This window comes from Drosophila miranda, chromosome 4 (assembly GCF_003369915.1).
Source record: "Drosophila miranda strain MSH22 chromosome 4, D.miranda_PacBio2.1, whole genome shotgun sequence".
NCBI lineage: Eukaryota > Metazoa > Arthropoda > Insecta > Diptera > Drosophilidae > Drosophila > Drosophila miranda.
In genome coordinates, this window is record NC_046677.1 from 11226748 (window position 1) to 11245000 (window position 18253).

The 18253-nt window shown below is 41.6% G+C and overlaps 1 protein-coding gene across 1 annotated transcript; it reads right to left on the minus strand.

The window, feature by feature from the left end:
• Positions 1–15420: 15420 nt before the first annotated feature.
• LOC108161519 (beta-1,4-glucuronyltransferase 1-like) lies at positions 15421–17832 on the minus strand. The gene is made up of 3 exons (XM_017295796.2): positions 17060–17832; positions 15771–16086; positions 15421–15703 (listed from the first exon to the last, which is right to left on the minus strand). Exons 1-3 carry the CDS (start codon positions 17779–17781, stop codon positions 15503–15505), a joined length of 1239 nt encoding a protein of 412 aa, XP_017151285.1. The 5' UTR covers positions 17782–17832; the 3' UTR covers positions 15421–15502.
• Positions 17833–18253: the final 421 nt, after the last annotated feature.

Sequence of the window (18253 nt, forward strand, 5' to 3'; positions counted from 1 at the left end):
GTTTTCGGGGGCAACGGGGGCACTGGGGGTTTGTTGGGGTGTTGGCGACGGTTGACATTGGCAACGGCAGGTCGCCGGCGTTGCAGGGTAGCCGGTAGCCCCCATACGGCGGGAGCGGTTTGATTTCTTCTTGTATTTAAGTTTGTTAATAATGTTGTTATATTCTTTGTTGTTGTTGCGTTGTCAATCCTGTTGTCATTAAAAACAAACAACAAAATTTGTAGAAAAGTTTACGCTTTGATTTCGATTTAGATTTGGAATTAGGAATGGGTGTCGGAAAAATTGCGTGAGTTCAGAGTTTTGGTAAGTGATTAAATTGGGCGGGGCACACACGTGTGGGGGAGTCTATAGTTAGATTTGATTGTTGGAATCGCTTTTTTGTAGTTAATGTTCAATGGAGGTGTAATCACGATTTGGGCCATTCTTAAGCGTGTCAAAGTGAAGGTCAATGGAAGATTATCTCGTAGACGGATAAAAGGGATTGTATGGGTATAGTAATATAGCATTTATGAATGAATTATCTGGAATTATTATGAATTTTTATGGGCTTTTCTAATACAAATTAAGGCATACAGCCTTAATTATTTAAAGTCAAACTTTAGTCTTTTTATAGCCACCTCCTGGTGTGAGAAGATCTATTGAAGCCATAGGAAAGGCTAAAAAATACAGAAATAATAGTTCCTTGCTCATCCAAAGTGACATTCCCAATCTCCATTTGTCCTCTGTTTCACTGTTTTTTTTTTTCGCAATCCTCGCATTCAAAATGCATGCCCCGCCGTGTCCGTTCCGAATCCCACAATCAAAGCTTATCTGCGAAGCCACCACAAGACGGGTCTGGTCTGTGGCGCTCAATCAGAGAAAGCTTTCACCGAAACACACCAGGAGACTAAAGCACTGCCAATAGCCGCACATTTGTTAAGCCTGGCAATGCCCCCCCCGAAGCATTTTTCGGTTGTCAAAGTAACGGCAAATGGCTAAGTGGCAACAGTGTGGCAACTGCTACACCGGCAAAGGGAGGGAGCAACAAATGGGGGTATACATGGGGCAGAGGGAAACCAAAAGCCGGTCAGCATATGGCAACAAAAAAACTCTTACGCAGATACTGTTTCTCGGAAATACACGAAAGGTTTTTATGACTCTAGAAAAATATTAAAATTATATTTAGATCCATTGCACTATTTACACGTTATATAATTATTTATTTAATATTCTGTAATAAAATCTGTAGCTTTTTTTTTGTTTTAATAGAAGGCTCCTTTATTTTTAGTAGGTGTCTTCATGGAACACTACTTTTTGGCATAACAAAAATTACTGAAACATGTAACGAGTCGTATTTCTCCGATGAAACCACAGAAAATATTGTGTTGTCCTCTCGCGAAAAACCGTCGGTGAAAAAGCCAACGTGTTACAACAGCTCGTACACATTTATGTCTGTGTTGGCTTTCTTTTATTTTATTTGTTGAATGCGCTTTAGATTTTAAGCTTTTGCTCCTTTTTTATGCTTGAGTTTTGTTTGGTTTTTGTTTTTGTTTTTGTTTTTATTTTATTTGTATGCGATTTTACACAAAACACAACACAAAAGAAGGGCCACAACGAGATAACCTTTAAAGCGGCTGCCTGCCCGTATGCTAAAACTAAATAACGGCATTAGGAGCCGAATGTGCAGCCCAGGGATGCAATCCAGGACCCAATCCCCGACCCAACTGCAACTTTGAGTTCGAGTGCACTCTCTCTCATGCATGTGTGTGTAAAGGTAATTCCAGCAGCCGTCTCGCTCTCTCTTGGACGCCTCTAGCCGGGGGCTTACGCTCTATGGAAAGTAGCGTTGCCCTGGACAACGACAAACGGCACTTGGAACCCCCCTCCCAAACAACTTGCAAAAACCCCAAAAACAAATGCAAATTGTGTGGGCTTCGTTCTCTCTTCTCTTCTTTTCTCTGAGTGCCTCTCTCAGAGTCTCTTGTACCTTTCTTTTTCCTCTATCCTCTCGAGGACTGTCTCTTTTACTCACGTGTTACAAATGAGCGCAATTGTTTTCCGTGTGCAACAAATTTTTTATGATTATCCCCCCCCCCTATTCGGTACCCCCTATAAAGAGGGGTATGATGATTTTTGAACACTCTGACTAGTATACAAGTGAGGATCCAATAAGGATACAAATGTACCTTAGATCCCTGAAATAAAGCCACATTTAGAGGGTATCACAAGTGTCGACCTTTACAGCACGTCTTCTGTCTAATTTCTTGTTGTTTTTGGCTCTGCCACCGCACACTTTGCCTGCAGCTTAAAGTTCTTTACGTTTTTGGTCTGCTGCATGTACGATGCTCGGGTACTTTGCGGCATTTGGAAAAGCGGCAAGTAGCAGTCGCATTTGGAAAATCAGCAGAAAAGAGCATCAGAAGTACCGCAGCACAACTGCTGGCAATGGCAATGGCAGTGGCAGTAGAAGAAAAGCTTCAGTAGAGCAGGATTAACACCTGTTTTGTGTGCAGCACAGTGGCCGTGTGGCAGTGGCAGCGTGGCAGCCAAGCCTCGAATTTATTGTGTTTGTTTACAAGCTTTTTGCGTGCGCAAATTTTTCGTCCTGTAATGCATTTGTTCCCAAGTTATGGCAGAGCGGCCAGCGGCGACTTAACGGAAAATTATGCTTCTGCCACAGATAATATGAAATGGAAAGTGCCACACAATTCGCATTTGCATTAAAACAGTGCCACTGCAGCACTACAAAAACGGAAAGTTAAAGACATCTGGGGGAATGTGCCCCCAGCTTATATGAAGATGAATCATTTCTGGGGATTGCCACAGCCAAGTGGATTTATTTCGAGAGAGAGCTCTCCCTGGGAGCTTTGGCAAAACTTTTGCTTTTCAGGTGGAAGATCTCATCTTTAAAAAGACGAAACAAAACCCTTTAACCCTGCCTCAATAGACTCATTTTATCTTACGATTTTAAGCCTTAAATTGAGTGTCGAAATGGAAAATAAACGAAAAGCAATTCGAAATTGTATCTGCATCTGCAGCTGAGTGTTGCATTTCGCATAAGCTGCATTCATGCCACACGTACGCTCTTCAAATTTCACACTAGGCCATCAGCAGAGTCCCTCTCCCTCTCTGTTGGTCTCTGGCATGGTAATAACATCGATTGGGATACATAAACCATAACGTCATAGCAGCATAGCACTTGGTTGCCCTGGCACCCCCTGCCGCTCTCACCCTGTCCACACGGCGAAGCAATTAATGCAAAACGCTGCCCACACGCTCTAGGATGGAGAATTCAGTTCAAACTCCTCCTCTCCGCAGACTGCACTGCCCTTAGGTTTGGGCATTGCCTAGAGATGGGAGTGAATGAGCGTGAAAAGGGTCGTGATTTCACGTGGAGTGAGGGATTAAACTATTTAAGGACTTTACCAGATCCCATAGAGAGTGAGCGAGAAAGAAAAACCGAAATTTTCGTATCTACATGGGATTTGAATCGATTTGGTTGCTTTTTCCTGCAGAGCACTAATATATAAAAATATATATAGACTTTTATATAGATAACAAGAGCCTCGAGGCAACAGTTAAGCTTTAATAATGATAATGATATTTTTAAAGAATTTTTCTTGCTCAGCATCGATCCTCTCTCTTCGCTTACTTCGAGACTGCTCGATCACCATTGGAAATTACTCAAACTATCTGAACTATCCTCTAAATGCTGTCCCATCTATGTATAATCCTTAATAATAATAATAATTTCATAAACAATCACGCAACCATCTCCAACAGCCCTTGGATCTGGGGCGTCTCGTCTCCCTTGCGCTGTGTGTTTCGGGGGTATTGCCCATTGACCGCAGACATTTGCATAGGCATAGGGAAGGACAGCCTCTAAACAGGAGTCAACTGGCGCTTATGTTTTGATAGCCATGTAATTTCCGCCCATAAACAAGACCCATGTGCTAACGGGAGTACCGCCAGGGCCAGGAGCGACGATGTGGAAGGCGTGGCAGTCAGCACCCAGACCAAATTCCGATTCTGATTCCGACGGAGATTCAGTTGGCAGGCATTCATGGCTCAAGTGCAAATTGTGTATAATGAAGCTCTGGGGACTCTCCGGGGGTCTCCGTTTAAGCCGAATTGATTGTTTAATAGGTTAAAGGGGGCATATATTTCCATGCAGGAAACAGAGTATATTGTGGGGAACATTATTCCATCACGTTTTCCAAAATTTGATCGCCTTTTTTACCAAAAAAGCTCGGCCTTTCACCTGCAATAACTTCTTTATTAAGAGCCAAAATAACCAGACATCCCACGCTGCCAAAAAGTTCTCTGTGGCATCGAATAAAAGTCAAAACACCTATATATCGCAGAGGTGTGCGGTGCAAATATTTACAACGCTATCAATGCCATTATCAGGGCAACATAACTTTGGCAACAGCAACAACAGCCAAACAGCAGCACAACACTTGAACGAAAAGTTATTAACATAAATTCTTGTACAAACAACGACCAAGGCGAAGGCGAAAACCGAAACTCGAACTTTGACTCGGAAAACTCTTGGCCGGCAGAAAGGAAAGAAAGTAAAAATGCAGAAAACTTTACCACCGCAAAAGTCAAAAGTGTTGGCCGCCCCCCGCTCTCTCCGCTACCCCCAAACGAAGGTCTTACCACCTCATCATCATCATCTTTTGGGCCAAAATGTATAGCATTTCTGCTTTCCAGCCATTTAAACTTGTGCCACGTACTACCTGCGCGATCGCCGGCTCCTCGGGGGGCGCCACTCGAGTATTTAGAAATTTATTTAAAAGTTGCCCTAAGAGCAGGTGTGCCCCCCTCCCTAGAACTCCTTTTTCAACAGTTTTCCTTTCACTACGCCCAGTTACGCGCATAAATTGTGTTATGGAACTTTTTACCAGCAAAGGTTTTTCCAGGCAGTGAAAGTTTTTTGGGGGCCGTGTGTAGGGATTCCTCTTGAGTTTTGGTTTTTGAAACAATAAAGAGAAAGGGAAAATAATGTGAAAAGGGAACTAATCAGCGGTGTTTTTTCTAACATTTACATATATGAAAGGTGATTGAGTACCGGGTGCAAAGTAGAGCGTCGGCCCTTGCCGCGTTCCCGCTCTTTTATTTAATTAAATAACAAAACTTCTAACTAAGGATTAAAGTATTAATAGAAAATATAGAAAATGAAAGAAAAGAAAAGCTAGTTTTACGTTTAAGTGGAACAAAAATTTATCAAAGTAGATAAATTCATAAAATTAATAACGTACATACATTATGTACAATATTTATAAAAAGTTAATGGAACGTTAAGGAGGGATCTAGTGGGGAGATTCAGTGGAAGACACCTTTCAAGTCTTCTTTTCCTTGGCGGCTTAATTAGATAAAAATTGTATTATTTAAGATTATTGTAAATATAAAAAAAAAATATATTTTAGGGGATACGGAATGGTGCGGGCTATTGTACTTATGAAGTAGGACTCTAAAAGGATCATCTATAGCGTAGTTGGTCTATAGAGAGCTTTTTCCTATTAGCCACAGGGAAATGCAAAGCCCTTCTGCTACCAATTCTGGGAATAAAAGCTCTTTCTTTTACTTGGGAGTAGAGCTTAAATGTTAACAAAAGCTCTTACAACTTTTGGTAACATTTTCGCTGTTAAGAGGCTTTTCCACCAACCGCCAGAGCTTTGAGAATTCCCCCCAAAACCGTCAAAAAAGCACTCACTCATTAGGAGTCACAGAGTTTACAATTTTTGATTGAGCTGCGTGCAGTAATCCCCTTTGAAACGCACATTTCCTGAACGTACTTTCCTTTGTTGCACTTCAATCTAGAAATTACATTTTAGGGGGCCTACAGAACGCACACACACACTTGCTGCTGGAAAAGTTTCAAGAGGCGGGGCGGTAGTGGTAGTTTCCTGCATTTTGAACTGCGGCCCCAAAAACTACTTTTGATTACTGCTGCAAGTACAATGAAGCCGCACTGCTTCGGCACTGGCAGAGGCAGTCAAGCATAACTTTTGACTCCATTGAAGGACCCCCCCCCAATCCATTCGATCCACCAATCCATCCCTCAAGCCATCTCCTAGCCCTCGATATGAGTTTCGGAAAAATGGAAGCAAAACTTTCGCCCAGAGAAAGGCATAGAGTCGAGAGTCCTTTAGCTGGAAATGCTTATGTTGCGCATTGATTAAATTTGACTTAAATTGCATTACGGTAGTCGTAAGAATATGTGTGTGTTTGTGTGTGCTCTGTGGAGTGTGGCATCGTTTTAGGCCATCGCCTGTGTGTGGCATTCTTATTGTCTCAAAATTGGATTCCTTTCTTTCCCCCCTTTCATGACTTTCCAGCCACTTGTTGACTTTTCAAGCAGAATGTGAAAACTGAATCTGTGAGAGGCACTGAATATTTATTGGTTTAATTGAGTGGCTTTTGGGGCACTCGGGTCCAAAGTTTATCGAGTACTTTCCATTGATATCCCTGGATATTGTTGCAGTTATCGAAGTACGAGTATTCGTCTCTTGGATATTTATGAGGCTGCCTTGAAGTTTTTTTTATAACCACTTGGAGGTTGAATTTTAGTTTTTAGGAGTGTGTTTTCTTGAGGTTTTAAGGGTGTGTTGTATGCAGGATGGCTAAGTTTATTATGTATCTATTTAGACATATGTAAAAGCCTAGGAGTTGTATGAATAGTGGAGACGGAATGTTTTCCATGTTCGCGGAACGGCAAAGAACAAATTTCATTGATACACGATTTTTTCAATGAGGATTTTAAAGTGGTTCCAGGCTCTCTTAAAATGTAGTTGAAAAGCCTCTCCACTCTCATCGCCTTTCTAAACAAGTTTCCCGAAGTCCCAGGAACCCCAAATAAGTACGGAAACACCCTAGAAACTGTAGTTTCCATCTCTCCAGTGGTCTATTTCCTTCTACAGGGTATTCCCTTGCCAAGACACCACCAAATTGGCCTTCTCTCTAGTTTCTTTGCTCTTCCTTTGCGCTTTGTCATCTTCAAAACGGCTCAATAATATCCTCATCCACTCTCGAGCCATAAAAAAAGCAAAGATTAACTTAGTTAAGATCTCTCATACGAGTACGAGTTTGAGTTTGAGTTTGAGTACCCGTCGTGTGTGTTGCAAGTGCTTTGTAATGCTGTCATAACTGTGGCCTTAGTATTTTTTGTGCGCTCTGTTTCTCTTAGCCAAGTTTTGTCTTCAGAATAGTTTTTTCAGTGCTCTTTCGCTGATGTTATTTTTGTGGCCCCATAATATGCCACCATACATTAGGAAACGTTAAAATGGCATAAAAAACCAGGACACAGCAGCGCAACAGTCAGTCCGCGACAACAATGTGACACCTGTTTTTGACGCCATTTTGTCATGGCTTCGCGCTCTCACCCCCTCCCTCACACATATGTATGTGTTTTTGTGTCCATGTGCGAGTGTGCATTTAGTGACATTTATGTGCAGTGCTCGGCATTTTATTTGCAGCTCAATGCACAGCTCAGAAAATTGCTTACGAATTGCTGCACCATGAGGTTGCACTTCTTGCTGCTGCTGTTGCGCTGGCGGGAAGGAGATGGTCGTTGGGATGTATGCAATGTAGAGGCACTGAAAGAAAGCGGAGTGGAGTACTTTTGAAGAAAGAAACATGGGAAGTGGCTTTCATTGGAGGAAAAATACTTTTGGGGGACCAGTTTTGTAGGGAAGTTGGATAGGAAAATAAACTTCTAGTCCACCCACGACCCTCGAGACTATTAATATACTATTTCTGTTCACTTTAGTCTGACTTCACTGTACCACTGTACCAATTTATCATGAGGGAATTCCAACTCTTACTCTCCTTCGTTCTTCATTCAATCGTTGCTCTCCCAGTAACAACAACAATTCGTCACACGCTTGACTAAAGCGATGCCTTCGAAAGAAGGAGAAGAAAAAGCGCGCAGCGACAGGCACCAACACGCAGCGACGGTCGATATCTTCCCAAGCGTTGGTTCGTCTCCCCGTCTCTGTCTTTTCTGCATGTATGATCTTTGATCCTCTCACGCATGGCATTTCTTACTCTCCCTGATGCTCATTGCTCTCTCAGCAGCAACAGCAATGCATTGCAGTCGGCTGAGACGACTCTCTCGCTCTCCCAGGCCTCGCTTGAAAGCCGCGCTCTCTCAGCAAATACAAATCACTTGCATAAACCAACGGGACTCTACTTCACTGCTTTTTTCTGCTTCATTTTCTTTCCCCTAAAACTTCTTTCAGTGTCTCGCATGCATTGAGCCTTTTGCACTTTGCTTCATCTTCATCGCATATTCTCTTATTACTCTCACTGCTGTGGCTGTCGCTCTCTTTCTCTGCCTCCGTCTCGTGATTTTTTACGCGATTGTTGTGAGGTTTCCATAAAATTGTACAGGTTTTTTATTAAAATGTGTCACAGGGAGACCTGCTGCTGCACCAGAAGGTGGCGCCTCCGCTTGGCCAACTATTACTTGCACTTTTCTCACGGAGAGCGGTATAAAATGTTGGTTTAAAGTTGGTCCCTCTCTCTCTGTGTCTCTTTTCAGCCAGGAAAACCGCCATGAAATATATATGGGAAAAGTTTTCCCATTTTCCCCCAGACTGTGAGGCACTGGCAGGAAGGGGGGAGGCACTGGTGGAGGGCTAATGAAACATAATCATTATGTAATAATTAGCACGCACTAAGCCATTGGCTGGCTGGATGCTGGAATGGTGGGTGCTCGTAATCTTCCGCAATGTCTTTCTCTGTGTTAGATAGTCCGTAACTTGTAAGCTGCTTCTCCTGCTTTTCCGGGCAGGGAAATGCCAGGGTGAGTCTCGACAAGCTTATAATGCAAACAACTTTTCCTGTGTGGGGGGTAGGTCAGTGGAAAATCAAGGAAAAACGGCCTGTGTTTTCTGGGGGGTGGTGTTTATTCTTTTTGCAGCCACTCTGTTCCCCTGTTGTTATGGCTGCTCCTTATTCGGAGGCGAAGACTGGAGAGCTTCGGTCAAGCGAGTAATTATCGCAATTGTCCTTTGAACGACACGCTCTGTTGATCTCTGAGGTGTTAACGGGGGCGGAGACTCGTTCATGCATTAAGGATATTGGATGGGGGACCGGCTTCATATTCGGGCTCTTTGGCATTTTGGGCTGTTGATTTCATTATTTTATTGTTGTTCATGACGTATACTTAATATTGGTGTGGGTAAATGGTGCATTTGGTATTGTAATTTAAGGGAAATTGGAATATTCTACGAACAGCGTTCTTCTTGGTAATTTCCTTTGCATTCCGTTTGGGAGGATGCGCCTGTTTCCCTTAGAAGTCAGAGCTCTTCTTTTCCCGCTTCGTTCAGTTGCACAACTCGGACGTATACTTAATATATGCCCTGCACACATTGCACATACGCCACCGCATCACAATGAACAATGAACAGAGAACAGAGAAGGAGCAAACAATTTGTACGACTGCCGCTTAGCTCTAAGTGCAATTTAGTTAATTTAGCACTTGATTAACTTTTTAAACGAGGGTCCAAAAGAGTGCCGAAGAGAGAGAGACATTGAGGGGCAGACCAAAAAGCAATTGAAATGCGCATTGAGGCCAGTGGCTGTCGGAAAAACTCAAACTCCAAGCTGCAAAATTTCCCCTCATCTATTTAATTCTTTCTTTTTTTCGAGCTCTGGATAAAGTTTTTAAACAGCATTGGTGTTTGTTGGCCTGTTGTTTGTTGGTAGTTTTGTTGTGGGTGTTGTTTATATGCGGTCAACAAACCAAGGGAGTGGCATCCCCGGCATTTTGAGGCACGAAGGGATCGAGGGCTTTCTGGCCAATGTTTGGTCTCGAGTTAACGAAAGTTAACACACACACACACACACACACACACAAAAGAAGGCTAAAATTGGGTGGGAAATGCGGGAAGGCAAAAGAAAAGTTCGAAGGAAAAAAAAAGAAGAGTTGATTGGGATTATGGTAAAGCGATTGCTTTCCTCTCTCTGATTTTTCTAAATATTTGCTGCCATTTCTAAATATTTTATGTGAAGTTTTTAATATCATTTAAGTACCAAATATCCATTATAATTATGATTTATTCCAAGAGCTAAATGGAGCCACACACAGGAAATGTTTGTGCAATTAAGTATAAATACAATTGAATGAATATTTTTATTTATTACAAAAAGGCATTGCCAAACTTCTGTGCGCCCGATAGTGGGGTTTTCCTGTCCCAAAAAAGAAAGAAAAATAAGAGAAAACGCAGTCAAAGAACAAATTTCCGCCGGGCGTTGCCAAGTTCCTTACAAAAGCCGCTTGAACTCTTTTCAATAATCTGAAGGAGTACTCGTATGTGTCGTACATGTACCCGTACGATATATGTATTGTATAAACATATAAATAAGATGACGACACGCCCAACACTTGGCCCTCGAATGCGAGAAAATGTGAAACAAAATACAAAAAATATGCTAAATAAATGGGGATAAGGCTTTTGGCTCTCTTGGTTTCTGACACACATATGAAGGGTTCTTGGGGTTCTTGGGGTCCTGCTGGAGTTCAGAGTTCACTGAGAGGGCGACGGGGATAGAGGGGGAGGAGGAGGAGGAGGAGAGGTAGGCAGACGCCTTGGATTTGCATTTAGTAATTGAATTTTGTTTTGCAATTTATTTGTGGCTATGCCCATGCCAAAAACAACTTAAAATATTGTTATTATAAGTAAAAATAACAATAGAAATATGGACAAGATTTAGTTAAAGGCAGTCTGGTGGGTAAGTACCCGATTATATGCATTAAAGATAATTTTCTTTTGATTGGATGTGCAGTTAATCGTTCTGTTAAGATAAAGATACTTTTCTTTCTATTAAAAGATGTTTTAAGAATAAATTCAATCCAACTTTGGTTTTTTTATGGTTTTAGTTATAGATAAACGTTAATTTTAGTACTCAATCCCACTCACGCTCTCCTGTTTTAATGCTCTCGTTTGCCATGCAACGCAGCCTGTGCGGCAGGCAGCACTTGCAACAAACGTGTTGGCAATTTGTGTTAAAAGCAGTTGCCTTTTATGGTTCAGGCCACATCCAACACTCTGTTTCGAACATATCGAAAGTTGATTTTTACGATAATGTAGATGAAGAACTTGCCTGGCCGGTGGCTCAGAGTCGGATCGTTAAAACCGGACAGGCCAGAACAGGGCATGCCCTTTTGGACAACTTTAAACTCCCCCATTAGGTCATATTTACGGTAGAGCAGTTCTCGAGAGGATTGGGATGTCTTCCGTCGCGTCGTCGCAGTCTCTTGGCTAGAAAGTGTTAAAGTTATCCGGAAAGGAAACGCGCAGAAAAGGAGCTAAAAAAAAAGATAATAAAAAGTTGCTAGGGCTTGCAGCTCATGATAATAAAAAGCTCGTGGCACGTGCTGACTCCATTGGACACGCAGCGCCTGGTCACGGATACCAGGGTCTCTCCGAAACACTTTTTTTTTTTTGCTGATGCCTGTTGACATTCCACACTCCTTTCTGCCATTTGTGTATACCCATGGTGCGCTGCAGAAGTGGTAGGGTATATCGTGCAAAGAATTGCAATGCCATTCTTGATCAGCAAAGAAATCAAGAAGAGAGGACTTGACTAAGCCAAAAATATGGATATTAATCGTTCATATTTATTCTACAAAAATAATTGCATACTCTTTTATACTCATGCTACGATCTAAATCAATTCTGCCAGCAAATCCTGTTAAAAAAATAAAAATAAAAAATAATTATAATTAAAGAATTGTGTTACTTTTACACAAATTTTGTTGTGGAATAAATAAATACATATATACTATAGCATACTACTGTACAAATATTTCTACTAATTGCTTCAAAGGAATTAGCAATTCGAAGCTCTATGCGTTGTACTCTTAGCGCCAACGCATATGTAACTCTACTCTTCTTGCAGAGAGCGCATAGAATGAGAAAGAGAGCAATCAGCTTAAGAGCGAGATCAGACACACGAGTCTTCACCATATCTGCTCTCTTCCGTCCGCAGTATGCGTATAACGTCTGCTATCTCTCTTTAGCGCTACATACATCAACCTTTTTTTTTGCTAACTTAAGTTAGTGAATTCACTTACGAGTTCGAGATCGCCAAAAATATTGTAGCTCTGTCCCATTCGCTCTCACTACTACTAGATTATTGACCTGCTCTTATGAGAGCGAAGCGCCGAATATGAAGAGAGTCGAATGAGAAGATTAAGAGATAAAAGGGTGCATAGTAATTGGTTGCTTTGTATTTTTCTTTTTTGTGTTTGCTTTTTCTTTTGTCTGACTGGCAATGCATGCCGTGAACATATTGTTATTGTTCTTCTCGAGACCCCTAATGAAAGGTGAGGGCAAAAAGGATTGTATACACATCACAGGGAGTTTTAACGAGCACATCCACTCTATACCACATTCTTTTTTGTTATACATTGCACTCCTTTCACCTTTGCAAAGGGTATACCCATTGTCGTCACTCCCAACGTTAATGCGCTCTCCTGTTTGCCTTTTTTTTTGTCTTTCAAATAGATTTCAAGCATCAGCTATGTGAGCATTCGGTCGCCTGCAGCAATTTGTTGCTGAATGATGTGTGAAGGACATAAAAATGCAGCCAACGAGTGGAGCGTGCGGGAGGAGTGTTAAATATATATATGTATGTATGTGTGGGTGTACAAAGTAGACAACTGGGGGCAGCAAATACTCTGCTTGATGAACGTGCTGATAGCTGATAATACAAAGGCAACGGATGATAACGAAGAGCGACGACGAGCGTCGATTGGTGTTGACAATTTAAAGCCCTCTCCAGGGGGTGGTGTGTGGGGATCATGCGGGGATTAGTGATGAAAAAGTGCAATATAGTTGGCGAAAAGTGACGAAAAAAATGTGTAAAGTATGAATAAATAGTTTGGGGAAAAGCTTAGGGGATTGAAAGTGCAAAAAATATATAGTTAGTGTTTATTTTTTAGGGGAAATGCTTACGGAAACGATATACACAGCTACGCGTTCTCTTTCCTGATTCTCTCTCAACTTTTTGGCATTAATTTAATTAAAAAAACAAGCTTTCGCTTTGTTTTTGAAAGCCACAATCATCCAAGATACAAGATTTTCAATTATTTGTTGACACTTTTTTGTTGCACAAATAAAACACACAAAAAGAAAAGTTAATTTTATTACAAGTTGAAATTTCATATTTGTTGCACTGCCAGGCACTTTTCAATTTTGCTTCCAGCTAACTTTTGCTGCAGCCCGTTTCCCATCCCCCATCCCCCATCCGGCCACGCCCACTTATATTGTTTACAACAACTTTAAGCCCGGAGACCGGGGCTAAAAGTTTTCCCTTTGGCTGTCGTCTTCGACTTGAACTCTGTTTCTGACTCGACTCGACGCTATGTCCCTGGCTTTGCGGGCAGACGGGGCGTATGAATAATTAAATATTTTCCAAGAGACAGACAGAGCCGAGAGCCTTGAAGACACACGGCGTTCACATATCCTTGAGCTGCACTTTGTTTACGAGCGCAGAATATCACCCCAACAATGTATTTTCTTTCAGCTCCCGCAGGTGTTTTCCTTTTTCCCCCATTACTCCCGTAATTTGCATTTCTCATTAAGCCGCACTGCAGCCGCGTGTCGCTCACCCCTCCCATCTTAATGAGATGGCCAAGAAGTTGGCCGAAAGCAGATTAAATGAAACTCGCAATTTTTGGCAGAATTCTTCACGGAAAAAGAAGAAAGGTAATACAATTCAGGGAAATTTCTTAGAAGGAGACCCAAAAGAATGGGCTATAAATACACAAATTTCGGCATGAAAATAATGTTTTTTCTATGAGAATGGCTATGGAATTCTGGGAAAATGAAAGAGAAAGTTAAGGAAGTGTGATAGGACCAAGAGATACCCTGTTTTTTAGGGAGAGCCAACGACTAGAAGGACCCATTATTATCTCTCTTGATTTACTTTCAAATATGTCCCCATTCTGGCTATAAAAAGGAACCAATTGATGCAATATTTTAAATATAATTAAATAATAGCCACATTAATGGTTCTGTAAATTATGGAATCCAAAGGAAGGGAAATTCAATGTCCACCCATTTCTCGGGATATGTTGTTTACCCAACAAATAGCAGGTTTCCCATATTCAGTAACCACCTAACAATGGCCTTCTAATTGCCCCGATACTCCGTTTTTGTATTCGTATTTTTTTGTGGCACATTCGCGCGGGGGCATGTTTTGTATGCCACAGAGGCCACATTGAAAATTTACACAACAAAATATACTTAAGAGATAAACGATTCATGCAAATAAAGCAGAAAGTACCCCTAACAAGATTTTTCAGCACAGTCAAAAGAAAGGAGAGCGAAAACCATGGCAAAAGTGGGGAAAAAGTGGAAAAGCTGTCTACGTGTTTGGCGTCAAAATGGCCCAGGAAGGGAAAAGCTAAAGCAAAAAAAATTAAGTCCAAATGCGTCCGCCGCGTTTCGTCTTTCGTTAATATTTGTAACTTTTCTGCTCAGTTTCCTGCCCTTTTTCTTTTTTTTTCTTTTACAAAGTTTTCGGAAGAGAGGCGCCTCGGCAAACACAAAATTCCTGTTTATTTTTCCAGTCATGCATAAAATATTAAATTATTAGTTATGAAGTGTAACAAAAGTAAGCAGGGAAATACGAGTATGGATGGAGTTTTACACCACAATTTCAGAGGCAGTTCTGCACTGTTTCAACATTCAGTTTTTACCCACAATTTTCCACAATTTTTGGTTACAATTTAAAAGCCAGAACTGAAAATATTTTAGCGCGTAAAAATAATTTAAGCTGATTATTTTTTTGTTTACTTCAGTGTCAAAATTATGACAATTTGGTTAATTGATTGGTAAATTGAAATTTGAAATTTGAAAATTGAAATTGGTTTTTCCATGTTGTTGTTTCATCAGTGCCATTCAATGATTGAATTTATGGTGTGTGTCTGTGGACATAATACCCGGGTATCACTGGTAATTAGATTGTTACTCTGTGGCTGCCGTGGGTGGCAACATCCCTCAATCGGAATTATTTTACAGCAATCACTGCCACATCCATTCTGTCCATTTGCCAATTAACTCTGTGCCGGGCGAGTCGTTAAAGGGAGTTCCTTATTGATTGGAAAAAGGAAAAGGGTCATGCCACAAACGTGCGGCCACGAGGAAAACCGCCACCGCCTGCTTATCTAAGAAACGTCTTTGGCACGCCGCAAAAGACGGTGGAAAAGCGAAAGAGCAGCAGAAAAGTGAGCGAAAAGCGAGTGAAAATGAAAAATTACACACAAAATGAAAACTAAAATTCAGTTGAATTAATGGTATTATCAAACGATGATGGTGGCTCGACGGTTAGATGACCTTTTTCATATTTTTCTGCCGATTAAACGTTTTTTTGGTGAATTAAAATAATAAGAATAATATAAAATTGTCTCTCTTAAGTAACATTGTAACAATAAATTGTGCCATTTATTTATATATTTTTTCTTTTATGATTTTACATTATGATGAGCGTAATTATGGAGAGGTTATGAAACGAGAGGACCTTCGGGAATTGTTTTCGGTAAAAGTTCGTTCAACATGATCATTTCTCGAATTTGTGTCTCGTTTGGTGGCATATAGTCGTGTATGCTTCTATAGACCGACGATATATTAAAGTTCAGGCGATGCAGTAAGAAGGTACCATCCATTACCACAAAATCAAAGTCCAGACCGAAGAGGACTTGCAGCTGTAGAGAGAATTTTCGAAGAGCTAGAGTGACTTCTGTCTAGGGCTCGTCTGTCATTAAGACTCACCCTTGCGCTGTCCGTTGTGTAGGGATTATCCAAATACCGCTGATCGTAGAGCGGCTCATAGAAATTCGTGCTTACATAGGCGGCACAATTTTCTGGGGATTTTCCCACTCGATAAACGCTCATTTCGCCATCCGTAGGGGCGGTAGTGTTAAGCCACCTTTCAAGACCTTTCAATTTGTTGTACTCTATGGCTGTCAGAGATTCGGAACCATTGAGATATGGCTGAATAAATCTGGGTAGATCTGATTTGTATTTGGGAGGATACATTGGGTTTGGGCTATAACCGTTATAGGGTAATATGGGCACACAAAAGACACTGTTGGGGAGGGAAAAATTAAAATTAAAATTACAAAGAAGAAATCCCGCTTAGAGCGAAAACTTTGAATAAAGATTGAAGCGATTTTGAGAGTAGTTTGAGTGAAAGCTTGAGGGAAAAGTTTTCTGATATAGAGATTAATTCTTTATATGGAACCTTTAAGGGATGTTTTGATGATAATTCATGCACTTCGTTTATCCCCTTTCCACCTAATGACCTATTTGATAATAATTATAAATTAGTTTCCATTCCAGTTTCCATTCTCCGCTACCTGGTGTAAAAAGGTTCCATCCACTCAACAAAAAAAAAATAAAACAGAATAAAAAGGGAATGAAAAAAGGTTATAAACAACAAAGGTACGCTCAGCGAGTCGAGCTTTAAGGCATGATGAAATTATACAAGGTGGTCCGCTCCACAAACGCGCTCTCTTTTCGGGTCCTATTTTGCTCAGTACAGCAGTAAGCTTCGTTCTTATCTCTCTCATAAAAAATGGCGTCAAAGAGCTCTTAGTTGTTTTGAGCGTAAAATACGACCCGAAGAGAGAGTTAGCGGATCACCTTTTATAATTTAATTATGCTTTAAAGCATTTACTCAGTCGCTTTGCTATTGTTGGAACTCTTCGCTTGTCTCTTCGCTCTCAAACTCTAAAAATTATAGGGAATGCAAAAAAAAGTTGGAGTGGGAAGGCAAAAGCATGAGCGTCCACGAGATGAAGCGATAAGACATTTGCAAAGTTACTCTCTTGCTTCGCTTTCGATTTATTGCTTGAACTCGTTGCTCTCTTCGCTGTAACTCGTTTCACGCTCTTCGCTGTAGCTCGTTTCGCGCTCTTCACTCAAAGTAGCCTCGCTGCTCTCTTCGCTATCTTTTCTCTCACTCTGTCACCCTTGAAACGCTTACCTTTAAGACAGCTTATTACAGCAGCTTACCGAAGCTCTTATCGCATCGCATCGCATTCATCAAAAAAACTCACCTTCGAAAAGGGTTCGGCAGCTGCACCTCCTGTGCAAATTGAAGAAATGTTTTAGCGAAATTTCGTGTCGGCAGCATATTGAGTTCCAGGGGAAATACAAAATGTGTCCTGGCATTCTGGCGGGCCACATTCTTCAGCAAATTCATGGGATACTCCCATTTTTCACTATATTCAGTGGAGGGCAAGAATTTGGCATCCATTTCCTCGGGTGAAAGGCATTCAAAGTCCCGTGCGCGGTTCGGCTGCATTCTGCGTACTTCATCCGTTAGATGTTCATTGTCAAGGACCAATTGCACGGACACCCAGTTTGTAAAGCTACCGCCAAAGATCGAGCAATACTTCAGATGGTAGAAAGTATACAAAGTGGGTTCAAAGTCCTCTGGGCCCACAAAGACAGCCACACTAATGGGTGCTCGCCAGCGGACCATCAACCATTCCAGATCCTTGAGGTCGTCGTATCTGCCATGGGTGGTCAGGGTCACACTTTGATTTCCCTGGAACTCCGAGCCCCAAGCCACTATATAGTCGTGATAGATCCAATAGTCTCCATTCTGTTGCAAACGAAAGCGTGGCCTCTCGAAGAGTCTGGCATCTTGGAAGGTGCGTCTCATAAACGGAAGTTGGGTAAGCCGCAAAAGCACTAAATAGAAGCCTAGCAACAAGAGGGTCGCCAGAATGATCAGTTTTCCTATGAAAATTCGTCGCCAGTAAAAGGAAAACATTTTGGAATGGATTTTTGTAGAATGGAATTATCAAACAGATATTTTAGAACTATTTTGACTTGTGAAAAAAGTGCTACCAATCCGAATATTCTATAAAGCATACCTCTAACGAAACCTGCCATTAATCTTACCTTAAAGAGCGCCAGAGGAAGAGCCAGAGGCAGCGGCAGCGGCAGCGGTAGCGGCCAGAAGCAATAACCACCTGCGATAGTGGTAACACAACGGAATAGGCTCATAAATTCTCTACAATTTATAATTTCACACCTACAGCGGAATGAGAGCCATAACGAGAGCGCCAAAAGGAGTGGCGGGGGTCTCTGGGCCCAACTATTTGCCAATGTTCAGTGGGGTCTGGCGGTCGGGGGGTGTCGGCTTGTCAGTGGCAGAAAATGACAAATGTTCGTTAGACAGGCAGACCGGGAAAGCCTGTAAGAGAGCTCCTCCTGACAGGATTTCCTGGAGGAGCAAAAGG